The sequence below is a fragment of the Labrus mixtus genome, chromosome 3 (genome assembly GCF_963584025.1).
Source record: "Labrus mixtus chromosome 3, fLabMix1.1, whole genome shotgun sequence".
NCBI classification, from domain to species: Eukaryota; Metazoa; Chordata; class Actinopteri; order Labriformes; family Labridae; genus Labrus; species Labrus mixtus.
In genome coordinates, this window is record NC_083614.1 from 22,573,501 (window position 1) to 22,598,957 (window position 25,457).

The following is a 25,457-nucleotide window of genomic DNA, read 5'->3' on the forward strand; positions in this document are numbered from 1 at the left end:
ATATAACAAAGAGTCTAGAGCTGATCTTTCTGTAAAGTGTCTTGAGATAACATTTGTTATAAATTGGCGCTATACAAATGAAGATGGATTGATTTATTGAGTGATTGATTATATCAGTATGAGAAAAAGCTGAATCAGATATCCAACCTGCCTCTTGTCGTACTCCTAACCCACTTTGTCAGAGTTATTGAATTTCCATAAAAGTCAAAAATGAAAAGTTGTTCTCCTTGTTCCCTCTAATCATACATTTTCTTTTTCGTCCCACACCCCTTATTTAGTTTCACTATATCTTGCCAGAAACACAGTTGTTAGTCAAGAACCACTATATGTTTTGTTGAAGTATGAAAATGAAAAGAAACACATGATTAAGAATCAATTCATTATTACAACCAACAATTAAGAACCCTGCAAGTAATGATTAAGTGCAAAAACATTTAAGTCAAAGAAACTGGATTTGCACCCAAAATAACTTCCTGGAAAATAGAGTTGGCAGTGAGCCTCTCTCAAAAGGCTTACTGCTGCTTAAAACAAGGTGACAGAACTCACAAAACTTAGCATTTATTTCTGCAGTATTTAGTAATGAGTAAGTCCACAAACACTGATCTAAAATGTCAACATCTGTCTTGGCTTTGGGACAGCTGAATCTGCAAGGTGAGTTTATAAGCTTAATTTGCAGTTTTAAAGCCACAAGAATGAGTTCATCAGAAAAGCGTTGTCTCTCACAGTCATGGTTCAGAATGCTGTGAGTGTAAAACCCAGTAATTTCAGTTAATAGTAATATACTTAAAAGGTGGCCACCAGTCTACAAAGCAAATCGTCTGCGTATTTACCTTGAACTCTAACTCCATGCCAGTGACATGCTCGCCACTCTCCACCTGTGCCAGCTTCTGGATGTAGGAATAGAGGCTCCGGGCAGCAACTTCAGTGTTGCCGCAGGCAACCGCCTCCAGCAGTGCATCGTGAATGAAGCTGTACTGGTCCTCCGTCTGCACCATGTAGTTCCGCTGTGAGCGCATCAGTGTCACATGGCCATAAATGTCCACCGTCTTCTCGTGCTTGATCCGCTCCAGCATGGCATCGATGACGATGAAGCAACCTGTCCGACCCACACCCGCGCTACAGGAGGAGGGCACGAGATAGAAAAAAAGAGAAGAAAACGGTGTAAGAGGTTTTTCTAATAGAAATTCCTTTCTCTATTGCTAATATTTCTAGAGTTTTATCCTCTTAGGCTGCTGTTGCTTTGAATTGTAATGATTTATCATTTTTACCCCTGAAACACTTAACATGAGGTGATTATGTATGTCCAATAAGGCTTGCATATTTGCAGTGGCATTGCACTCTAAATAATTGAGTAGGAGAAGAACAGAAGAGATATAGTGATCGCTTCAGAAGGGAAACAGAAAGTACTAAAATTGACAGATAGAACAACAAGAGGACAATGATGGAGATTGGTTGAAGCAAGCTGTCAAATCTCAGTTTATTGTGCAGGGCTTTGGACTCACTGAAGTCTTCTTATCTTGACAAAAAGGGAAGGTTTCAATTTGAATAAGTCGTTTGAGAAATACTGCTTGTAAAGGGAGAAAGGGCTAAAGAGCAAAAAGGGAGAAGCAAGAAAGAAAGATGGTAAGGGATTACTGCGAGGCTTTTCAGCAGGGAGGGAGAAAAGAGACAGAGGTGGAGAGAATAAAAGCGCAGAAAAAAAGGGATGCCTTAAGAGAAAGATGATGTGACTGATGGAGAGAGAAAAAGATGGAGGTCTTGTAAGAAAGGGAGCATGCGTTGATATAATGTGCAGTTTGTAATGTATAGTGGTAGAAACACAAGCTCTTTTGCTCGTGGGCATACACACAAACAGTAACACATACTAGGAGTAGGGACCAAAATAAAACAAGGATAGCTCCTCCATGTTTAGAGTTAGGCTTTATTTTAACTCAAAGATCAAACCGGAGTAGCGTCGAGCTGACCACAGGGACACATCAAACTTTCCCACCGACATTCCTGTTACATAAAAATTTTAGTATCTCAGAGAAAAAGCTGACTACTTCAACAAACTCTGCAGAACCAAAATGCCGCTACTGACCTGCAGTGGGCGATAATGGGTCCAGCGTCAGGCGGGTTGCAGGTCTTCACCCTACGGAGGAAGGCCAGGAAGGGGGTGGGGTACTCTGGTACGCCATGGTCAGGCCACGCTGTGAACTGGAACTGACGCACCTCCCGCTTTTCACTAGAACCATTCTGAAAGAACAAAGAGGCAGGTTTAGGAAGGGAATGGAGTCTCTGTTATTGGAATTGACTGACTAACTGGGTTGATTTGCTTCATATGAAAAAATAAACCAAAAAGGCAGAGTGCATGATTTTGGTGTAGAGATGGTGCACAGTTTAAGTTGTTATCTAAGAGTTTCAAATCAGTATAAAAGATACAAAAACTTGTCAACTCCTCTGCTCTTACAAAATATGCTCAAAACATCTTGGTCATTTTCCAAATGATGGGCTAATAGAGTACAGATACCAAGCCCCAAAATGAAGATTTCTTTGTGTGACACAAATTCTCAGGTGAAGACAGGCTGGTGTTTTCATTTTTGAATTATCTCCACCACACTAGTTTGTACAACCAATCCACATGCCTATAAACAAATGTTGGAATTCAAATAAAAATGTTCTTTTTTAGCAACACTTTGATAATCATTTCATTTGAAAAGGAGCTCCCCTCTTCTGCTGTGCTCTGGAGATAAAAAAAAAAAAAAGAGCCAGCAGCTTTGTATAGCTATCTTAAAAGGGGACAAATGATTTCAACTAAAAATAGATTTTTTTTCATGCAGCATTGCCTGAGAGAATGTCATTTTCCTTTGGGGAACACTTTCACACATACAGAGCTGCTCAGATGGACTCATTATAAGAAACTAAGAACGAGCATTGCTACATTGAACCAGTACAGGTATTATATATCCTCATTCTTGCACGTCACTGCTGCTCAGATCATCCACAGATACACATGCAGCAAACACCCACATTACACCGCCGTCTGTCAGCCCCCGCCTCAAACTCAACTCTTGACGCATCAGAGATACAAGCTGGGATCCAGAGGAAGACTTTTGTGAAGGGTATGAAGTGAGAGAGAGAGAGAGAGAGAGGAATATATCCCTCGCATCTTTCCGTCCTCCTCTCCGCTCAGAAGATCCTCTAATGGAGGTACTGTTTGCATATCAATGCAGTGCTTCTGCTTCCCTGACAGAAGGATTTTTTTCCCTTGTTGAATAAATGAATAAATGAGTGTGGTAATTAAAAGCAAACTGACCTAAATCTTATGTTCCTTTTTTTTTTTTGGACTTTCTTGTGCTGAGATGAAGTAGGCTGCATGGATGTGATTGGCGATTAGCTGCTGGATTTCTTCAAATTTCTAACTTGCTATGTTAGGATTTATCAGTAGACACAATGTTCCATCACTGCAGGACATACATGCATATGGATAGGTAGCAAGGTGTCTACTTTTTAGATGCACTGTGTGTGTGTGTGTGTGTGTGTGTGTGTGTGTGAGTCTACTTGCTAGCCCCTGCTGCTTCACAGAAATCCGAAGAAAATATTATTTCTTATTTCTTAGAGATATAAAGTGAAAACAGCTCAGTGAGAAATCAAAGCTACGGCTGCCGTTAAATGGAGGAGGGAAGGGAGAGATAGAGAAAAAAAAAAGAATAATTTGGGAAGGTTTGGAGCCTGAGAGCTGCAGAATGTAAATGAACCTGAATTTGGACCAGGAAGCTTCAAATCACTGTTACTGCTGATTTCTATCTTTTTTCCATCCCTGGTTTGCCCTGGCACTCATTCCTCTTCTGTTAACACTCCTGCTCTAAAGTCAGGTGTGACATAAGCTTGGTGCTATCTAGTTAGGATGAAAAAAAAAAAACTGTAATATGTCACATACTTTTCACTCTTGCAACACCATGTAACATGTGAGACTGTCAGAGATGGTGTGTTTGCATGCGGATGTGCTGGTGTTTCTTTTTCTATTCTTCCTTATATATATGTGTGACTGGCTCTGTCTGAATGCACTTGAATGTGTGTTATTCATTCTGCATTCTGCAGGTGTGTATCTGTGTGTCTCAAATTCATCTATGCGAATACATGTATTTGAGTTTGATGTGTGTTTTTCTGGTCTACCTTCCTCGCATGTGTGCATGTGAGCTTACATGTGCAAATCCTTCATGGCAAGAATAAGAGTGCCTGTGTGTCTCAGCATTTTAATGTGTAGGGTTGTGTGTGTGTGTGTGTGTGTGTTTGTGTGTGTCTTTGCACAAGAGCAAGAGAGCAGTCTGCCAATTATGTATATTGAGTTTCTCTTCTGCTCACTTTACCTAAGTGCTACAATTTGGCAGATGTGCATAAACAAATGATCTATTGAAGAGAGAGATCTGAACAAGGTAAAAGAGGCGGACTCAGGCGACAATGCGCACGACAAGGGTGCATTTACCTTCCCATGGACCGGGGAAAAAAACAACTTATTCTTTGTTGTCATTTTTGTTGCATATGCAAACTTTCTGTCTGAATGAGGCACGCCAATGTTATCCCACTTTAAACTAAATGTAATGGCTGAATATCATTTGCAAAGCAGAGACAGTATTAACGCCCGTGGGTTTGATCGTACGTGTGTGAGAGATTAATCATCCTACCTTATGCAAGGAGAAAGTCCGCACACAGAAAGTGGCCAGTTCTATGGTGTCCAACAGGGTCACTTGGGTCATCCCGTAGGTTTCTGTGCCACGACTGGGCCAGTACTGGTCACACTTGATCTGGATGGGAGAGAGACGCACAGACAGAAACATCTGATTTATAGATGTGTTCAGTAATAAACAAGATCATGAAAGTAAATGGAGAACACAAACCACTCATAAAGCAAGTCCTCCTGTTGATTAAAACACTAGGGTATTCTTTATACATCTAGGAAACAACACCATGCAGACTAAACAGATGAAACCAGATTGCCACAGAAACTCCATCCACGGCCTCACAAACCCTCTACAAATCCTGTCGACATATTTGCCTTACTCTTATAAAACAAGTGCTAGCAGTATTAATACTGCAGGACTGTATTTGAAATGTAGGGATGATAATCACTTCACAATCAATTTTTGAAACAGTATCTGTCAACCAACAAGCCAGAAATGTAACACCTCTTTGGAAAGTTTCATATGAGTAAAGTACCACTTTCTTAAAAAAACTGATCTGGATGGATATGTTATTTTGACTCAGAGTTTATTTGAGCTGCTTTCCGTCCAGTGATTCCACCTGATATCTTAAAAAAAGAAAAAAAAAAAAAGTAAAGAACCCCCACAACACCTGCTTCCCCACAGCTCTCCTCTGTCAGCCCACTTAATAAACATTCACTCAATATGGGCTGTGACGCGCCGCTGGACATCAGATGAGATGTGACAGCCAGTGAGAGAGAGAGACGCGGCGCTCTCTAGCTTTCTCTCCCATTTCCTGCTCAAAGCTGACACTCAAGTTCCCCTGCCCGCTAATCTTGATCACGTTTGACAGGAGCGGAACGCGCATGTCAGTATGGAGGAAAGGTAAACAGCTGAAACTGGATAGAGGGAGGGGAAATGAGCGGAGACACCTGGGGTGAGTGAGCCTGATGTTGACACAGGTTGGGGTTGACAAGATGAAACATCACAGTTGGCTTTTTGACATCTAGACAGTCCACTCCTTGATAGGAGAGAATACTGACTTGCTTTTCCTTTTTTTTTTTTTGTGGACCTCACTTGAATTTTCAGCTCATAATTAAGACTAGCTGTCATTTTGTTAAACACTTAAAAGACTTTTTGAAATGAGCCAATTTGCTTTTTAACTGATTTATCATAATCACACTAACAGCTTTCACATTTTCACATATTCAATTTTTAATCTGGTAGTTTCAGTATGTAATGTGCTGCTGTTTCCTTTTTACCATAAAAACTTTTCTGATCTTTGCTAGAGCTAGTTTTGATCCCCATAGGCACAACCCCCAAAAGTTTCAAAGCACAAAAAAGTTGGTTTGCATCACAAGGACGCAAGTCTGAGATTTTAAGAACAAAAGATTTCCTGCAAATGCTGTGGCAACTTCCCATGGACATAAATGTTACAAAAAAATAATAAGGAAAAAACAAAAGTTGACTAGTGTGATCACACCCTGACATCTCCTTCCTCCCCGTCTGTTACTAAGCTACTGTGCTCTTTGTGCACCGCTTCCTCCGACTTCCACTATCAACAGATGGTTGTGGGAGGACAAGTCACAGGTACTGCATAAATTCAGTGGCGCCCTGTTGCTATAAAAACTTAATTTTAGCTTTTTGCACTGTACACTCTGATTCCTCAAAAACTTGCTAAGCTCTAAGAGCTGTAGGGAACATGCAACAGATTGCCGTTTCCACTGCAAATAAGGTGAGAAAACAGAGTTTGTAGAGATACTCCCAGTGGATGTGCAGCCTAACTTGTCAAATGTGCACAGGAACAGTCTTTATGTTTTCATCCTCCCCTGCTGTTCTCACCATCTCGTTCAAATTTCTACACTTTACTTGAAAGCAATCCATCTCAAGAAAATTAAATTACATAACCTGCCAATGGAGCTAAGGTGGTGCAAACGGGAAATCTATCTCAATTAGCCCATTCTTCCACGTGGTGGTGAAAAGCAAAGTGCTTTGATTTTGAGTTGCCAAATGCCGAGAAACAGTCCAAAAATTGGTTAAGTGGACTTACCCGTGATTTCTCCTCCAGCCTGGTCATCATAACCACAGTGGCAGCTCTCTGTTCCCACACCATCCTCCAGAAGTCCCCGAAGGTCTCTGGTAATGGACCCTGGGTGGCGATGTAGGCGTTCTGCTTCCTGTAGCCATCGATGTAGTTGGCGTTGATGTAGTCGCTACCTGTGATACCTACAAAAACAAAGAAAATGTTTTTTTTAGAAGATGACACCTTGCAGATTTTGCTTCCCCCCTTTATATTCACCATGTTACTTAAGTCACTATTTTCACCCTTTAGTTTTGTGCCATCTGCCTCTTAAATCTGCAGTTCTCTCACACACTGATCCTGTGTCCCACAGAAAGAAGACTCTAGACTTGAAAATCAAGTTAATAAGCCTACTTACATAATGAGTTTTCACACCTCTTATTGTTGAAACAAGTGCAAATTGGCTGAACATTTTGGAACAGTCCAGAGACAAGTGTCAGTGTCTCGAGGTCAGCTTTCGCAACATAAAATGTTCTAGGTATTATTCTTGAGAAATAGATCCAGTGCTTACTTTTAAGGCAATATTCTGAGACCAAATATAAAGTTTAAAAAGTCACACAGCTCTTCTCCACCTCAGCTACTGCAGAGCAGAAAGTAACCTGTGTTTTGGTTACAACTCAGTGGTTTTAAAAGCAGCAACTTGCTCACTGTCACAAGGTCCTGTTCTGCTTTTCCAACATTTTCTGTTTCTACGTTTGTGGTTCTGCATGAAGTTTCCGGCGATATGTTGTAGCAGCCTACATCTGATTTACCACCACATGGGTGGGAAACATCAGCCACTCAGCCCGTACAGCATGGAGGGTAGATCCAGCTAACATCCCTCTCAGACTTCCACCATGCTCCGATGCACACCAGTCTCCTACTAAATCTAGCTGCCGGAAATCCCCACCACATTGCTGGCCAGACAAATGCGTACAGTCAACATTTAAATGTAAAGAAGTTGTGTATAGCACTTTAAAGCTCTGTCAAAAAAAACCTCTGCTTCCACTCACTAGATGTAACTCCCAAAGTATTCCGTTGCAGACTCTAATGTGTCTCCAGAAGTAACAGAACACTTCAAAGTGGAGATATTTAGCTCACTTCAAGGCTACATCAGGATTTCTTATGATACCAAGTGCACAAAGTTGTGTATCAAACAACCCTGTAGTGTCATCATGTGTGGGGAAAAAGCATGCTCTGATCTCAGGGAATCAGTGACGTGGTGATGCAACTCAGATCTTTGCAGACTACCAACAGGCTCTGGAATCTCAAGTTCTACCAAAAAAAAAGGGCAAAAAAAAAAAAGTGTGTTGTTTAACACTGTGCATTTAACCACATTTTAAAATCCTGTTGGTTGAAAAGAGACTCCAGTGCGGTTGGCATCTGTGTTGGAGAGTCACATCTCTTTGACTGACGTCGCCGCACTCAAGCGACAAACAATGAAACACTCGACTGGGCTAATTTAAGCGAGGAGACTCAGTGAGGACAACAAGCAGGGTGGGGAGGAAGAATGAGATGGAGAAGACAGAGAGAGAGGGAACAAAGTGCAAAGGGGAGAATTGAATTTTACTGAATGAAAGAAGGGATATAAGGAGAAAGAAAGAGAGAGAGAGTAAAGAAAGGCAAACGTCATTAAAACGGATACCACGTCGCACAATCCAAAAGGGGTGCCTCGGCTTTAGTCATAGCTAAGTGAACAGAGAATGGCGGCGTGCATGAATTGTTCTACTGCTGCAACTAATGGCAAAACCACTGCAGTGTAAAATAGAAATTTTAGACTTGATTAATTTATGCATTTATGGACGAGGCTTTTTTTTCTTTCCGAGGGATAATTTTGTTACGCATGTTGTCGCGCCCTCAAATTGGCCCGGCCATTCTGAAATGTGGAAATCTAGTCGCAGCATTTAGCTCACACAAAAGGAGAGGAGTACTGTGGAGAAGCGTGTTTGGCACTACTGCGAGCAGTCTGGAGCTCTTTCTGGTGATGCAATGCCAGAACAATGTCAGCGGTGAAGGGTGACTACCTCTGACAATGTCCCTAGAGATTTAGGAGTCAGAGGAAGAGTTTTTTTTATCAGCAGTGTGTCTGTGGGCAGTTAGAGGGGAAGTCATGAGAACAGGGCAGATCTCATGAGACAATTTGGATGGTGAAAACACTGGTTAAGATTCTGGGTCACTCTTTGTACTGGATCTGAAGACAACTGAAACAAGTCCTCATGTGACCCACAAAAATAAGTAAAAATAATTCTATAAACTGTTGAGGTGTTTGAGACCAAGTTGTGCTAAAGAAAATTTTATTCTCCAACAAAATGTTTCATGATAGAATTCTCTGCCTGCTGCTGAACTGAAGCTGAACTGCAAATAGTATAAATAATTGTACTCCTTTTCGCTCATATTTTATTCTATTTTGCTTCATGCTACTGCACAGACTCAAGACAATATTTACTCAGCGGAGTCTGCTGAACATATTTTCCTGATTTCCTCTTTCGGAGAGGCTCAAGACGACTATACCAATACTCCAACAACTGTCTCTACTGCTCAAACACCTGTAACGGGGGTGTTTTAGCTTCACTTTGTACAATTGGGAAGAGGTGGAGACATGACGTCCATCTTTATAGTCAATGTAACGGACTGATTACAAGTTTTCTATGCATAAAGTTGATGATTTTTGGCAAAAATATTGTACAAGCATAACAGCGATCTGATTATTTATGCAAGAAGAGTTTAATTTTAACTGCCTAGAATTTTTTTTTCTTCTTGAAGTACTTCATTAGTAACTTCCTATTTCTTTCAATTTTCTCCTAAAAAGGAGAGTTTGTCAATCAAAGAAGCTGTCAAAGTTCCCACAACATTCCCATAAAAAACATTTTCATGACCATCAATCATTTACAAGATCGATTGTAATCCAGTTATTAATGCCATTCTGTTTTAAAGTGCAGAAAAACAGTATATTACATGTATCCTAATTGTAGTAATTAATTGTGTTCTGCAGTGTTGTAGTTTAATCTTTACTGTCTAGTGGTCTCGTGTCTGTCTCTCCACTACAATTAAATTGACTCTGTAATTATGAGGATTTCCCAGATGATGTGCAAAGAGCTGAGCTCATCACTGAAGTGGTGAAGGTGCAGAAGTGTGAGGACTGGGAGAGCCTTACCGTCGATGGGAGCCAGGATGACGCGAGAGTGGTCGTAGGCGATGACGTTGGCGTAGCGATTTTTGGGCTTGTTCACCTCCAGGTTGGAGTGTTCCCAGGTGAACTGCTGGCCGGGATCGATGGACTGGTGGTGGAAGGGGGGGGGGGCAGGAGAAACATGGAGAACATGCGCACACAAACAAAGAAGAAATGAGAAGAGCAAAAACAATATCACCTGAATGTTATCATAGAAAGAGGGGAGAAGGGGGGGGGGGAGATTGAGAGGGTTATTTCCCCAAAGAAAGAACAACATGCTATCATGTAAAATCAGCTCACTGCGGCTGCACAGAGAACTTTACCAAGATCCCTAATGTAGTGTGTGCATAATGACAAATAACAATATTGACGAGGGCGACGGCTCCCCCCCTAGAGGGGAATGGTACAGAGGGAGAAGTGGCAAATCCAGCTGCCTATTTTAAATACAACAATTACTGATACATATTCTGTTCCCTTGTTAATCAAATATTCCATTACAGTTCTTTGCTTGCTTATGGGCGTTTGGAACTCAGTTGGAGCGTGGATGGAGGCTCTGTGGATATTTACAGTTGGGGCTCCTGCATTGCGGGTTGAGAAACTAAAGAGAGAGAGAAAGACTCGAGCTGAATGAAGTCCAACTGGTTAGCTGATCTAGTGGTTTCCACGCAATCATGATGCCAATTATTGAGCTTCCCTCTGTTTTCTATCGCTTTCCTTTCTTTCTTTGCTCTCATCTCTAGCCATCGTTTTTTGTCCCTGTTTTCCTGATCTGCATCTCTCTCCGTCTTCAAAGTCTTTATAAAGTCTATTTCTCTTCCTCCATCTCCCGTCTCCTCTCTGATGTTTATGCTCCCTCTCCAGCGGTCGCCCTCCTGCTATTTTTCCTCTTTCTTTCTAGATTTCCTTGAGGCTCACTCTGTGTGTGTGTGTGTGTGTGTGTGTGTGTGTGCGCGTGTGTGTATGTGAGGATAAAAACTGGGGTCAATTCCCTGAAAAATCTCCCAATTTAAGAATTGAAGAGCACATCTGTGCAGTGCAAATTGTTTCATAAATTACATCTTGGAAATGTGTGCCGCAAACGTCCAGTTCTTAATTTGAAGGAATAACGGCGTCTAGAAATGATTTAAAAGCTGATTAAATATTATTACTCATACAAGGATTTCTCCTCTTCCCCTTTTTTGATACATGATGATATGTTTGAAGAAGAATGACATCTTTTGTCAGGAAGGCAGTCTTTGCAGAACATGTCGACTAACTGCCTGACAGCAGATAGATAACAAACTAATGCTTCAGTATTGTCTGCTGAAACTGCGGCTGCCTTTTCATTGCCGTGTGTACGTCAGATAATCTCCTCTTCATCTGCGCTCTCCAGCAGAGATGGCTCGCTCTCTCTTCCCCTCGCTGAATCCTCATCATTAACCAAACCTCCCCTACCTCATCCCTCTCCCCTCTCCACTCTTTACCGCTTCTCTCTATTTTTTCCCCCCTTCTCCCTCACATCCCGACTGGCTAAAAACCAATCAGTCAAAGCCCCGTGGAGCTGCGCTTGGCAAGCCAGGGCGCCTGGACGAGCAGCCATTCATCAAGAAAATAACAAAATTAAAATTACACTTCTCTATTTAATTTGGTCATTTATTTTTCCTGGGGGTGGCTGTGTGAAGGGGGCAGGGGTACAGACAGAGACAGAGAGCGGAAAAAAGAAAGACGGCGCCGGAAAAGAGATGAGCGGGCGGTTTAATGCTCTCTCTCAAAGCCAAGTAATTAGAAGTTGTAGTTGTAGCACGGCGTCAACTTTGGCAACGCGTCTCTCTTTCCCCTGAATGGAACGAGCTTGTCCGTTTGGTACACAGCCCGGATGTGGATTTATGAATAATAAATACCAAAGAAATACTGGATGGCTATGAGAAGTCATTATCCACCAACATTCCCCGGCAGGCATGATGACAGCAATCTTTGCTGGCGTACCTGCTTCCTGCGTTGGGCTGGCGTGCGGAGAGGCGACAGGCACGGTGATTTAGGGATGGCGAGGAGGGGATATTGCTTGTATGCAAACGAGAGCTGATTCAGCACTCCTGATTTCTAATCAACTCTAGTGTCATTTATAACCGCCACGGTCTCAGAGCTCAGACAGCTCAGCTTCTACTCTACACACACACGCACTCTTTCTTACACACACACACTCTCTTTCTTACACACACCTCGCACACGCACACGCACACACACACACACACACACACACACACACACACACACACACACACACACACACACACACACACACACACACACACACACACACACACACACACACACACTCTTTCCTACACACACCTAACACACACAGACGTATTGTGTTAGAGCCTGACTGTGAGTTTGCTTTTCCCTAAAAAGCCATTAAAAGCGCTCTGGGCTCTGGATATCAACAAGTATATCTCCATTTTGGAAAAACCTCTTAACTCTTCGTCTATTGGAGTGTGTCATGAATTTTTCAACACTTTTATAGTCCAACTTGAGCCATAATGTTGATTAAATTTTCTAAAGTTAAGGTTAAATACAGCTAAAGCATCCGTCTGTAGGTTATGCTTGTCAGCTAAGGTAAAGGCTAAAAAAAACTCCTTTTTTAAAGAGATGAAATAAACTGAAGCCTAGTGACACATACAGTTCAGTGTTTCCCTTAGGTTTACAGCGCCGACACAAACACTTGTGTTTGACTTGTGAATGACTTCTTTCCCTAAAGTCCCCGTTGGGAGGGAGGGGGGGGCGCCCCCCTAATATAATGGTAGGGGAAACACTGCATTTGTCTTGTATGAACATAGTATTTTGTAAGTAAACAGACACATTATGGATCGCCCAAGAGGACAGGTAAAATTTTGCAGCAAAAATACTCAACTAAAACTATGCTTCCTGTTGTAGGACTGGATGTATTAGAGTCAACATGCAGGGGCAAAAAAGGCTTAAAGAAGAGAAACAGTCATGTCCCTGATGGAAAGAAGGGACGCTTGTATTCCCTCCCAATGTAAACACAACAAGACAGAAATCAATGCATAGTGGAAACTTTGACCTTTGAATTTTCGGTCCACTCACCTCATATTCTTGGGAGAGTTTCAGGTTGTCGTTGGCCTTGAGAAGTTCTGTGTGTTCCGCCAGCTCTGAGATAGGGATGGGAGGATGATTCATCATACCTGAGTGCCAAAAATGAGAAGAGAAATTCCACATGGGAAGAAAGAAAGAGAAAGCTCATTAGTACAGTAGACTGGACACAAGTTAAAGGTAAAGGCACACATTCTGGGGGAGAATTTGTTGCATACAAACAATGGAGGTTGGGTTTTAGTGGTGAGGAAGCTTGTGCAGAACATGGTGAATGACACACACAGTACAAATGTATTGACTGAGGATGTTACAGGAATCTGATTGGCCAGGCCAGAGCTAAGAAAAATGGTCCGTCAAGCATGGACTATTCAATTTTCTTTTAAGAAGTTGGTAGCAAACACCCACAGACCGAATTGTACATTATTCCCATAATGGCCACAAATCATTGTGCACCAATAAGACTAATTATTGATGTGTACAAAAGGGGAGAAAAAGCTAGACCAATTATGTCAAAACATTCAGAGGCATCATCTTTTAATAGCTTGGGAAATTAGTTAAAACGGCACAAGATGTAAAATGTAATGTTTGATGGTGAAATCACAAACATGATACAGAGCAGTCCTTTATATTCTGGAATCAATGAAATGCTAAGATTAGCAGAAAAATCTCTTGTACATCAAAAGTCATGTTTGATTTCAGGATGGCTGCTTTCAACAACAGAGAGAGGGAACACAAACTGGATCCCTAGTTGAAGAGAAAACAACCTTGCGATGTAAATGTGTCTTTTAAGTTGGTTTTAATTTAAGCACATCCAATGAAATTCAAGTCAACTTTGATGTATTCAGTTACCAGGACGTGGATGCTACATTATTCATATTTCTTAACCAAACTTTTATCTGCAGCACCAATGAAGGAATGATGGGATCCCAGCTTTAAAACAAAAAATCCAACCCGGAGTTCTGTTATCTAAATCTTTGCTGTGCTTTGTTGTGACACCTTTGACTTCTTATTCTTGAACGGAGCCCTGACCTGGGGGGGCTCATGGGAAGGGAGGTGGGATGTGGTATAAGGAGGTTAAGGAGTGTGAGTGATGCTGAGTGACACGGTGAGCTGCTCCATTCCAGCAAGTCGGTGCAAAGCAAGCAAGCTGCTGTTTTGAGACTTCATTTGCTGGTTTTCTCCATACAGCAAACCCCAGCTTCTTAATCTAAGAAATCACCAAACAAGTTGGATTCTCCGTTGCATTTCAAATACATTCTCCCTCATCCTTCTGCCTTTAATCTTAACACATTCCCAAAAAGGACCAGCTTCTCACTTGGGTGAGAATATATTTTTTTTGTGGCCGTCTACAATATCCACTGAATATTTTCTGGCTGCTGCCACAATATTATCAGCCCTGCTGTGCACTCCAGTCACTAATCCATTTAGGAGCATAATGCTTAGGCCATGTAATGCAATATGGAGCAGGCATAGATTGTGGCTCTGTCACTGCATGTGGACTGGCAATACCCCAACGCTTTCTTGTTTGAGGCACGAGGTTTCTTTTTCCTGCCGAGTGACGAGGTCAGAAAGTCGACCAAACGACAAATCTCTTCACAAAACAAGTTACCCAGGCTTAATTTGCCATGGAAAATTGGCATAATCCCATTAACCATCCTTAAGTCTTCCTCTTCTCACAATGCCTAATAGTCGCCAATGTCAAGGGGGTCACTGACGTTTTGGCTTGCTTTTGTGTCGCTTAAGAGAGGAAGTTCAACTCTTTGAGCTGACAGTCTTCATTAGTAATGCTAATTTATTTTACACTGAGAGAACTATTCAGCAGTGTCAATTACATTAAGATTAACAAAGATTATAAAGCACATGTGAGACAAATGGAGAAAGCACTGGATGCTGTGATGTGTGTTGGAAATAGGAAAAGAGAAAGTGTATCATCAGTCGACAGGAGATATTTAAATGACGTTTTTACTAAATCAATAGATGTCTTTGACTATTTAAAAGGCTCTGCTGGGTATCTATTCAACAGCTTATATTCATATCTTACAAAGTTATAGAAAGACTTGAATGATATCAATGTATTTTGATAAAACTACTTGCTTATTGATTCATACTGGAGATTCTCATTGAGCAGACAAAACATATGAGATTGTGATGGCACCACTTGAGATGGAGAGTGTCCATTCATCACTTAAGGTGTTATATATAAAGCATTGTGACTAGCTTTATGAAGTTTCAGTTTACTCGCCTCGAATTCAGAGTGAGAAGGTATCAGAAGCAATGAGCGAGATAAATAAGTAAACGTGAATGCAAATGAGGCGACCTCGCTTCTCCTTAAGAGAACAAGAGTGGAGATCAAATAATATTTTTGCGGTGCGTCTGTGTGTATGTGCTCGTGAGGTTTATGGCTATGTGTATTTGTGAGTATGCATGAATTATTGAAGTACTCAAACTCTATCAATTCCGTTCAGTTTATGTTTACTGCCCACATTACTGTCTGCATATATAAGTGCCTGCTTCATTTCCGAGAGATATATCAGGCCAAAGTGTTTACATATAAAAATCCAAATGAAGCATGATGCACTGCCAGCAGAATTGGCTGAAGGAATATATATAACCCTGTTTGTTTATTCCCTCGATCTTTGGTAGCATGGTTTAGAGAACTTGTATGAAAAAAAAAAAATGGAATACTTTCATATCATTTTGCTTTAGCTTACTTTGCCCTTCAAAAAATACCAATCACAGCCTAACCCAATCTGTTTGTGCATCTATTCCTCCCTGTCAGTGTACTTTTCCAGCAGCACCAGTTTGTTTTCTCCTCAAGACAAATGAGTCGCTTACGCCTGATTTGTCCTTTTATTCATTTTGTCATTTATGCTCTGCGCGGCGCATCGCTACGTTTATCCAAGAAAGATTTAGTTTCAAAACGAGGCTTTCCCGTGACCCGTACTTGAGTGAGTCACTCAAGGGCAAATTGATGTTATTCCCTTCATCCTTTCAAAGGCTCACATCCTTCTTTTCATCACAACCCACAGCTTTTTCCCCATCCACATACTGACTTCCAATTTTTTTTTGTCAGCGCAATCAACAGCATGATCAATGAACACAGAAAAACAAACCAGCGTCTAATTACACATTTCCAATCTCACGATCCGCCGTCGATTCGCCTGAGAAATATAATGATTCTTTTTGATAAGCCAAAGCAGTCTCTCTCCGAAAGCCTGTTTATGATGTTGCATATTTCCATATAAAAAGGAAGAAGTCTGCATGTGGGTAAGCAAAGAATATAAAAGAGGAATAAAGGGGGAGAGGATAAAACCAGAAAGAGTGTTTTTTCTCTCTCTGATGATCCTTTTTTTTGCAGTGAGCAGCGAAAGGGGGTGATCAAATATCGAGCCATTGTTTGCCACCGCTTTAATTAATTCTGCTCGTTATCTCGGAGCACAGAAAAGACCCTGTTACTTCAAAATGGAAATGGAGCAGTGGTGGTAAAGGAGGAGGAGGAAGGAGAAGGGGGAACAACAACAAGGAGGTGAGATTGAGATAAGGGATAACAGAGATCGTACTCCTGTGAAAGTAGAACACCTCTCGACCATCTCTACAGAAGTGACTGTACAGGTTAGTTATGCATGGTGGATTAATGAACAGCCAACAGCCCAAGTGAATATAGTGACTGACATCCAATTAAAGAATAAAGGGAAAAACAGCCCAGTGGACCAATTGAACACTAACATCAAATACATTAGTGCTGACAGTTTTTTGCTGCATAATGTAAAAAACCAACAACAAACAAATGCAAATTATGTATTTGTAAATGGTGGCAAGCGGTGCTTGAACAAAAAAAAAGTAGAAAAGCTGGAACGCAAGTGCTAAAAGCATAGAGACTAACTTTCATAGTCAAAATCTGCTTCACTCTGAGGACTGCTTAGACCAGAATCTGTAAAGAACAGCAAACATAAGGGGACATTGTTTCAAAAGGCTGGAATGCAACACAAAAGGCCATGTGCAAGGGGGGAAATAAAAATGTGCTAAATGGTTAAAGGTCAGTCAATTAAAAGAAAGGGAAAGGTAAATATTTTTACCAAACAGTTCACCATCTCAGGCACTGCTCGGGAGGCCTGAATCCCAGATTAGAGGCCAGACTGCCTCATAGACATGACAAATTGTCACATTTTTTTTGTAAAAAAAAAAACGATCTCTTAACCTTCATCAACCTCAGTTCGAAGGGCCAATTGACAGCAAATGAGACAGAGAAAGAGAAACAAACAGCTCCTATTTCCAGAAAACTAACAATAAAAAGTTCCCTTTGTCCTCATCTCGGGCTGAGGCATCGGGAGTGAAAGGTGTGGAAAAGTGTCCACATTCTTGTCTGACATCTGTGGAGACAGACCTGTTGGGAATCAGAGCTCTGGGGACTTCGGTGATTGTTGAAAATCGTTTATTTTCCAGAGGACAAGTCCTCTGAGGCTGCAGTCAGCAAAGCTATGTCCAAAAAGACTCAGGTTCTCCTCAGCTGTTCATGCAGAAAGAAGCCATCTGTGACGACGTTAGCTGGACATGTGGCTAAAAGATGCAGTGGGATGGGATGCTGCCAACCTGCCCATCAAGTGAAGGCAAAATGCATTTTTCCGAGGGCTGAAAGCTGAAATCAGATGACGGGGTCACTCAGTCATGAGAAAGGATAACACGGACCCAAGATGGCAAATCCACACAAAATAAATACTTTTATCAAGAGCATGTAGAAGAAGAGAAGGATGGAAGGCAAATACGTTTTTTTCACAGAAACTTGCTGTTCTTTTCCAAAAAAAGGTCTTGTCCAGAAAAAATAAAACTTTTCTTCTATGAGGAAGTAAAAGGGGCGGGTAGGTCATCAATCTCAGTCGGGAGTCAAAAGAAGTTGCATAATTTGTTTCTCCCTTAAAAATGACATTCTGAGGATGTATATCAATTTAAAAACACAATCATTCAAAGTTAAATTGGCTAATCTGAGTTTTGCTTGGTTTATTTTGCACTTCAATCTCAGTGAGAGGACGTGAGGCTGGTGGCAGCAAATGATTTCAAAGAAAAGAAGACATTGAACCTCTCCCTAATTGATTTGTGACAATGACTAATTAAACCGAGCAGGGGCTGCTCTGATCCTCTGTCTCTGAATGCCATTCATGACAGCAGGAGGGAGGTGCAAGCACGTCTGATTACGTTTATGTGTAAGTGTGCACTGTGTGTGTGTGTGTGTGTGTGTGTGTGTGTGTGTGTTTGTTCCAACAGGACTGGTTGTGAGGAGGAGGGCACGGCTGTTGCAGTCGCTGCTGTAATCTGGAGAAACAAGTCGGGTGCTGATGCATGCGAGTGATTGGCTGGTGTCTGTGGGTGTAGCAAGTGTGCAATGCTGTCTGGGAGAAAATCTTTTGATTCTTACATGCTCAAATGTGGAAGTCACTTCTCCTGACAGAATTATATGGGCATGAAGAGCCATACGCGACACAGTGGTGGAGGAGAGGGGGGGGGGGGATAAAGAGAAACGCAGATGGAGACGGCATAAATGGGAATATTTCAGAGATGTGCTAAATGTAAATGCAGAGCGAAACTCAGTTCACCTGTCTTTTAATTTGAAGGAGTAAGGATTTATTTTGTATTTTTTCCTGAGCAGTAATGATTGATTTGAATTAATATTACTTTGCACAGTGTCGGATGACGAAGATTGGCGTGAAAATAGGGCTTTGAGGTAAGATTAATGTTACATTTTTACATCTTTGTTACCGCATGATTTAGATACATTGAAAAACAGAGAGGAAAAAAGACAGAGAAAGCGTGAGTAGTTAAAGGGTGGGGTGACAGGGGGGGGTGGGGGGGGCTTGGTTGGAGATAGACAGTAGATATCCACTGAGTCGTGCTGCTTCATTACTTTGGCCCCATTTGCCAATTAAACCCCAGGCACCAATGAAGATAATGACAAAACGAGCCACTCTGCACCCTAAGGAGTTATGGGAAGTCACTGTGAGGCTGTCACATTACCAACAGGCTTTACAGCGCACATACACACACATGAAGACACACGCCGACCAAATGTACACACGCTCTCAAATGCATTAGCTTATAGGAAGCCTAATCAAAAGCATATTTTTTTTGTTCCCCAGCACCAGGGGTCAGTGAGCACACATTGCCGATGCTGCATATGCTCTGTTGGATTGGAGAAGCCTTGGCTAAGTGCACTGGGAGTATGCTCATTTGAACAATGGTCGCTATTAGCTGATGGGGATGTTCACAAATGCTCACCGGCCCACTTAATTGGGCTAAAATGTCCATTCAAATTAAATTCCCCGGGTGCAGAGATAACGACATCGTCCAATCCTGCGGAACAACGGCAGAGCTGTCGGACAAGAACGCTTGTCATATATAAAGAGAGGTCTCAGCCTGTATTGGTGAATGTTATGTTAAAAAAAAAAAAGAGCAAGAGATTTGTAACAATAGTGTCTATTATTTAAGGAATGGGGGAGGGCAGTAAAGGGGGCCAGTGGAAAATGCAGGAAGCCAGAGACAAATAACAGGAATTGCCATTATAACCTTGTAATTACAGAAGCACTGATAGGGCTCTGAATATCAAGCAAGATAAAGCTGAGGACAGAAAATTGAACTTCCACATTTCTGTGTATAAGTGGGTTTGTGCTGCTCCTTTCATCCTCATATCTCCTTTCTCTGATGTAAAGAAGCCAGTTTTTTTTTCTCTCCAAGATACAAACTCAGCCTGCATAACTGGGCTCCCGAAGAAGGGGAAGAGAAACGCTCCATTTGAAATTTGAGCCTTTTGATGAAGCACAGACTGGCTGTGGATGACAGATGGATGGCTGAGAGACAAACAGGCACAGAGACGGAGAGGCAGGAGGGAACAAAAAGAGACGAAAAAGGGAACGCGGTGCAAGAAGGTGGATGTGTTTTCTCTTCTCTGGAGGATTTACTCCTTTTCTGCCGTTTGTTTGGGGTAGGTGAGAAAGATGTCTGTAAAAATACAGTTCGAGTTCCTCAAGATGCAGGTCTCAGTCTTGTGTCAAACAGAGCCCTCGACGAGAGAATCGAATAAATCCATCTTGTGGAAACACAAGCTCATCCACGATGTTTAGAAACAGGTGACTTAGACGGCAGTTAGATTGGTCTGAACCTTCTGTCCACTCAAAGCACAGGATTACAGGTTTTCACACTTGCTTATAAAGTACTTGAACATCCCTGTTACGTAATCTTTCTTTCCTTTTTACCAACATGGCTTCTTATCAGGAAGTGGACAGTTAGATAACCAAATGCAACAATCACAAATAAGCAAACTAGGAAACATTGATGAAGACAAATAAGAAAAAACTGTAGCCTCAAATGCAGGCTAGAAAACAGAAAGACAGGCCGATCGATAATTGATCAGAAAAGGAGGCAGGAGGAAGATGAGGAGGCCTTAGAGAATGAGTGGGGGGGGGGGGATCGAATGTGCTCTGTTGTTAACACCAGGCTTAAGCTCGGATGAACACCAGGCAGAAAGTAAGACAAAAGAAGAAACAGGTAAATCAGAAGAGAATTTAAAAACAGGATTTGTTTCCAGCATCAAAACATCAAATCCAACAACAGACATTATTTCTAACTTGTTGTTATTCAAAAGTGCGGGAAATGGCAAACACATAAATATGGCTAACATGTTGTTATGGAGACACATAATGTGGAACAGAATGATGTGGGAGAACTTCATGGACATATTTCATGCTGCAGCATAAGTCTAACTCTACATTGCATCACTTAGAGTTAATATCTGTGTAGGCTGTGTGCACGTGTGTGCCAATGTTATAATCTACAAAGACGCATGTAAATCACGTGTATATGAAAACACTTTCATGTGTTTTTTTTTTTTTTAAACATAAGTAAAAGGTTATCACTGTGAAGGATTAACTCAATTCGACGAATAAAGGTCCAAAGTGATAACATATACAGTATGGCCAACATGGCCGCCAATAACAGTATTTTCTTTGGGATTAGAGTTCTTGCTCATTATTTTTTGGCCAAACTTTCACAACTTATTGTCCAATTTTAGTTGGTTCCAAAGAGAGGTTTTGAAATCTCTGCCAAACTTTTACTTTGAAAGCATTAAAACTTCTGAAATAATTTTAAATCAGCCAGAGTAATAAAGATATTATGAAGGTGTGTTTAGCTTCTTAGAATCCAGTTCTTCTTCTACAACTCTGACAAAAAAAGTGTGAAAAAAAAAAAGTATTTTAAAATACAGAGCTCCTTCTTTTTTCACTCAGTTACATTTGGATGTAACACTGCATTAAGTGTTCAAAATATCTACTAAATCTCAGTGAAAAGGAAATCTTATTTTTATTGTCAGTCCTATCTGGACACACACAAACTTTGAATATGCAGCTCAAACTATCCTAATATATGTTTTTTACATTTTACATTGACGCTTTATTGGTATCTGAATGTGCTGTGTATCCTTTCTGTACCTGGAGTTTGGAAGTTGATGCGTCTCATCTCCACAGGGTCTGTAGGATGGTGGGGTGTGATGTCTGCGTTGTTAAGCAAACATTTGGTGCGTGGCTCTGATTCTTTTCTTTTGCGGCTGAAAATAAAGACAAACAAGAGTTGAGACACACACACACACACACACACACACACACACACACAAACAATGGGATAACTTTTAGTAAGCAAGACATGAGGAGCTGAGAAAGCGTATCAAGTACGCAAAATTCTCCTTCACCCTCACTAATTAAAGGCATCTGTTTTGCTGAGGCAGGCTACTTTGTCTCCGCCAGTAAAATGCAATAAAGTACAGCTAAACCTTACCTGTCAGGTTTGCTGTTTTCCAGAGAAAGCAATAGGAGTCAAATAAATATATAAAGATGGTGAAAACAACACACAAGGAGAGAGGGAGAGGGGGAAGGCAAGAAGAGAGATAAATCAATAGAGAGCAGTTTCAAATTTGCAGGGGTCACTGCTGGGCTCGCAAAAAACGCGAGATAAAGGTCATCAGCGTTAAGAGGAGGCGTGTGCATGTGTGCACATGTATCAATGTGTGAGAACAAGCAAGTATTCAATAATCTGTGCTAGTAAGAGCATACATTCGTGCATCTGTATGGATGTGTGTGTGTGTGTGTGTGTGCTGATGTGTGTGAATGAGCGTGCGGATACAGAGGGGCGTAAGGGAATGTCAGGGCCAAGGGCAGACCTGGAAAACACTATTCACCAGGGAGAGATGGAGCAGGAGATGGGAGAGCAAGGGGAAGAGAATGAAAAGAGAGAAAAAAGAGAGAGATCCAAGGAGAGATGTTACTCTCCCTAACCACCAAGAAGGAGGTAAAGCAAGGTCAGACAGTCAGGGATCATCTGACAGTGGCAATCTATACTTGTGTTGCTTACACCAGGCCTGGCTGCCTTAAAATAATTCAGGGATCTACCCTGGTATGTAGGGCGCCCTCTTACATCACGGTTCAGTTGGGCCATGGTGTCACTAGAACTAAAAGCTACAACTTAAAATAAAACAAGGAAGCATTATTGACTGAATACATACTGTATGCTTCAAAGCCCCAGGACACTGAGGAATATTCTATTTCTTTAGACTTTTATAGTTCTAGAACTGCCTACGGCAAGGTTCATTTTACATAAAAGCAGGCTCTGATGCCCAAATGTACACATATTACCACTTCCTTCACAAAAAGCTATAACTTCGTAACTCTTACACTAATGATGGTTGAAACAACTTGTGTCACTTGGGCAACTTTGGAATAACAAAGTTGTGTTTGTTCCGGGAAAAAAAAGGTTTTATCTGGAATAGATACCTATTGAAATACATATCATGGACGACTCTTTCATCAGTAGATTGCATTGTACTTAGGACATTAACTGAGCACCATCTCAAAGAATCTCTTCCTCTCTCATTTCTCAAACCCCCCTCACTTCCCAAAACCATCTTCTTCACAACAAAAGCTGCTTCATATTTCGTTAACATGCAAAAGTAGTGTTGGGTTTTTTTGAATAGCATGCTGCCATGAATACAAAATACACCCCACTTAAAACATAACATGCTCCCTAACATGCAATTATGTTGCAATAGCCCAAATCTCCAGTAACACAGCAAACAACTAGTTCAACATCAAACATCAAGAAAATATACACTGTATGTTGGGTTGTAAGAAAAAATCCTAAAATTTGCAGATTCAGGAAAGAAATTGGATCATAGTTATTCTACTTTTGCAGACCAGTGGCTGGAGTACGGCACTAAAAATGCATATCTGAATTGTTCAATCCTCAGGATGAGGTAGGTAATAAGGCTGGAAAGATCAGCTTTTATTGTTCATTCCAGAATAAAGATTAGAGCTCAAATTAGCAATGCGCTATATCCAAACCTTTACCCCGAGGCTCTTTTTCTATTGTTTGATGTTGAACAAAGGTATTTTTTTTACAGAGTTTAGTCGAAATACTGGTGCAACTTTACTCTCCCAAAAAAAAGATGAAAAAGTGTTTATACCAACTCACTTTTTATACAGGAGAATGGCAATGACGATGCAGATGATGAAGACCACAGCTAGGACTGGGCCCACCACCCATATGAGTCCGTCCCCAGTCTCTACTGGCAAGGGGTCCACCACTAGCTCCGGAGTCATCACTGTGTCGGTATAAGGACTGGTAGCAAACATTTTCTGTACAGGGACAAATTCAGTTGATGTTAAGATAGCACATAATCCAGGTTGCATTATATTCAAGAGTTGACCAAAAAACAACCCCAGCAAAAAGAATCTGAAGCTGTTTTTACACTCAAAGTAAATTTCTACCTGCCTCTGAAATCTTCCCAACTTGCTCGTTCACACATGCACCTTAAAGCAGGAGGCTAAACCTGTCAGCGGGCGGGCGGGGGGCAGGTCTCAAGAGGCAGTACATGAATTATAAAGAATGCCGCGGAAGTGGCGTACAAGGCAGAGTCCAAAGATATAATGAGACTTTTTGCCTTAATATTCAAGTGTATCAGTGCTAAATTTAGTTGGACATATTCATGGTATCAACAAAAGATACTTTTTTTTTTGTTTTGTGGATCTGTGAAAGTAAAATGAATTAAACTGAGTCAACTGAACTGAACTGAACACGCAACTCACCCCGGCAGTGGTATTGAGTTCAGCCAGCAGGAAGAAGACGTACTCCTGGCCAGGTTCAAGAGGCTTGTTCTCACAGCTGCTGTGCCGATGATCAGATCCCACTGTGAAGCTGGAGGGCAGCTGCCTGAAGCAGGCTGTGATGTAGGGCTTCCTCTGGTCCAGCTGAGCCAACTGACGACGTGAACGGCGCTTTGGGGTCACCCCACGCAACAGCTGATTGATGCAAAATGTTATAAGTTAACTTTTTTTTCTGGTCCCAACTTTTAAACAACTTAAAAACTTGAGCTGATAAAAAGAGATAAATATTAAAATGTCTTGAATAAGTAAGTCAAACTCTTCAATACTTAAAACTACAAGAATGGTCATCACAACAATGGGAGCATCACATTCCTACTGATACAACCATTGAACGAGTCAACCAGGAGTGGGGTTTTTTACAGCAAATATGTAATGTGGAGATTTTCTCTACTGCTCTGTACAATAACAAGGTCCCTATTGGTGAACTGACTGAGACCAAAGTTAACATACTGTCAATGTAACCCTCGGACTTTCTAGCTAATGACTTTCTTGCAAACTCCAAATTGTGAATGTGTGTAATTCCAAATCCAATAGGAGGGGTTGCTGTTGATCTGGCAGGCAAGGTGACCCTGAGCTTTGGGAAGAGTGGGAGAAGACTGTGTAATTCTTTCTACTGCTGGCTTTGGGGGGATAAATTAGCATAGCAGAGAAACACTTTTGTCTGTGTTGCATGTGCTTATGTCTAGTACATGACATGTAGTGTAGAAAAAATTGCCAAGCACATGCAACTGTAAATGAAACAAACGTGTGTTCCTGGAATCCCTTTCTGAAAACAAAGTTTGGCAAGAGAGAACAAAGAGGAAAGTCTAAAAAAGATACTGATATAGAATCTGCCTCTTCCTTTGGAAAAACATGCAGTCATATATGCCCAAAACTATTTGGTGTACCAGGATAAACCCTTACTCTCTGCTTTGAAAATATCATACCTCTTCCATATCCGTCTCATCAGGATTATTAAGGTTCTTGACAGTTCCTGCGGTTCTCTTCAGTGGAACCACAACCACATAGAAATTCCTGAAAACATGTAAAACAAACAAGTAAACAGACAAAAATGTAGTGATTGATATTATATGGTATTTTAGATGCAAACATTCAAAGATGACAGAAAATGGTAATACTATAGTGCTTGCAATGGGGTTAATTTACAATATTAATTAAATCCTCATATAACTTAGAGTTGTTCAGGTACTATCAGCATCAGTTGGGGAAGGACAAAATATAGTATCAGAACAATTCTAATTTTAACACATCAAAGAAATCTTGAA

The 25,457-nt window shown here is 41.2% G+C and overlaps 1 protein-coding gene across 2 annotated transcripts in view; it reads right to left on the reverse strand.

Annotated features, from left to right (window-relative positions):
- The window catches only part of ptprsa (protein tyrosine phosphatase receptor type Sa), a 169,494-nt gene that overhangs the window by 17,248 nt on the left and 126,789 nt on the right, over positions 1 to 25,457 (reverse strand). Inside the window, exons 17-27 of one of the 2 annotated variants that reach the window (XM_061033838.1) lie at positions 25,119 to 25,206; positions 24,115 to 24,327; positions 23,501 to 23,664; positions 21,469 to 21,584; positions 16,881 to 16,928; positions 12,992 to 13,089; positions 9,893 to 10,016; positions 6,730 to 6,905; positions 4,665 to 4,784; positions 2,081 to 2,235; positions 831 to 1,116 (exon numbers count right to left, since the gene is read on the reverse strand). In XM_061033838.1, coding sequence (XP_060889821.1) covers positions 831 to 1,116; positions 2,081 to 2,235; positions 4,665 to 4,784; positions 6,730 to 6,905; positions 9,893 to 10,016; positions 12,992 to 13,089; positions 16,881 to 16,928; positions 21,469 to 21,584; positions 23,501 to 23,664; positions 24,115 to 24,327; positions 25,119 to 25,206 — 1,588 coding nt within the window. The remainder of the gene's footprint in view (positions 1 to 830; positions 1,117 to 2,080; positions 2,236 to 4,664; positions 4,785 to 6,729; positions 6,906 to 9,892; positions 10,017 to 12,991; positions 13,090 to 16,880; positions 16,929 to 21,468; positions 21,585 to 23,500; positions 23,665 to 24,114; positions 24,328 to 25,118; positions 25,207 to 25,457) is intronic. The other variant, XM_061033839.1, reaches the window with a different exon arrangement.